The sequence below is a fragment of the Pseudoliparis swirei genome, chromosome 16, assembly GCF_029220125.1.
Source record: "Pseudoliparis swirei isolate HS2019 ecotype Mariana Trench chromosome 16, NWPU_hadal_v1, whole genome shotgun sequence".
NCBI classification, from domain to species: Eukaryota; Metazoa; Chordata; class Actinopteri; order Perciformes; family Liparidae; genus Pseudoliparis; species Pseudoliparis swirei.
The window spans coordinates 5,199,827-5,201,221 of record NC_079403.1 but is presented as its reverse complement, the minus strand read 5'-3'; the positions used below and the strand labels follow the sequence as shown (position 1 = coordinate 5,201,221).

Below are 1,395 nucleotides of genomic sequence, written 5' to 3'. Positions count from 1 at the left end.
GCCGCCTGGTGTGTGTGGATATTGGTGTGTGTGTGTGTGTGTGTGCGCATACTTGGGAGAGAGTCGAGTGTGGTTTGGAGTGGGTGCGTCAGTCAGTCGGCTCTCTGCAGCGCACTCGGCCGCTCTGCTCTCTCCTCCGAGTGGAAACGAGAACCGTTTCTCCCCCCGGCAGACAGAACCGAGACCCGGCAGACAGCCGGACCGCCGCCCGGACGCGGACGCACGATGGACTCTTCCGGAACCTCGGAGTAGACGACGTGGGATAAGAGGGGATTTTTTTTGAGGATAGTTTTCCCCACCACCTCAACCCTGGCTATGCCATGCTGGCCCAGAGGAGCGGGCTCCCGCCGGGCCGCACGCCGGCGCCCCTGAAGGACCGCCCGGACCCGCGGGACGCCGGCGACGCCAAAGGGTGCTGCTCCCTCTCCCCCTCCCCGTCGGCGGGCGGGTGCCCCTGGGCTCGGCTGGCCGGGCTGGACGGCTGCCTGTCGGAGCCGTACTGCCTCTGGTTCCGGCTGCTGGCCCGAGCCTACTGGGGAGAGCTGGAGCCGGGGCTCACCGGGCCCCACCGGGGCGCGTCCTGGGCCCGGCTCAGGGACGCCTCCAGGAAGAACTGCCTCCGCTCGCGGGTAAGAGCTCGAGGCGGGAGGCAGGAGGCAGGAGGCAGGAGGCGGGAGGCAGGAGGCAGGAGGGGAGCATCCTCGGGAGTCGGCGTTCTCCAGGAGGAGACTTGTGCTCCGGGTTTTTGTCGGCCTTCAGGAATTTAGGAATTCCCTGACTGGATGAAATGTGTGTGGAGGAGATAGCAGCGTCTGGCAGAGATGATGTGTAAGGTCACTACATAGGAAGAGGAGAGGAGAGGAGGGGAGAGGAGAGGAGAGGATGGGAGGGGAGAGGAGAGGAGAGGAGGGGAGGGGAGAGGAGAGGAGAGGATGGGAGAGGAGGGCAGAGGAGGGGAGAGGAGAGGAGGAGAGAGAGGAGAGGAGAGGAGGGAGAGGAGGAGGGAGAGGAGGGAGAGGAGGGAGAGGAGAGGAGAGGAGAGGAGAGGAGAGGAGGAGAGGAGGGGAGAGGGAGGAGAGGAGAGGAGGGAGGAGAGGAGAGGAGGGAGGAGGAGAGGAGGGAGGAGGGACGAGAGGAGAGGAGGAGGAGAGGAGGAGAGGAGGGAGGAGGAGAGGAGAGGAGGAGAGGAGAGGAGAGAGAGGAGAGGAGGAGAGGAGAGGAGAGGAGGAGAGAGGAGGAGAGGAGAGGAGGAGGAGAGAGAGGAGAGGAGGAGAGGAGGAGAGGAGAGGAGGAGGAGAGGAGGAGGAGGGGAGAGGATGGGAGGAGAGGAGAGGAGAGGAGGAGAGGAGGGGAGAGGAGAGGAGAGGATGGGAGGGGAGAGGAGAGGATGGGAGG

General features: G+C 65.1%; 1 protein-coding gene across 1 annotated transcript in view; it reads left to right on the top strand.

Moving 5' to 3' along the window:
* Window positions 1-224: 224 nt before the first annotated feature.
* The window catches only part of LOC130206136 (rho GTPase-activating protein 21), a 45,627-nt gene continuing 44,456 nt past the window's right edge, over window positions 225-1,395 (top strand). The window contains 1 exon segment of the mRNA XM_056433937.1: window positions 225-629. Within this exon segment, the coding sequence (XP_056289912.1) occupies window positions 321-629 (309 nt within the window). The 5' untranslated portion in view covers window positions 225-320.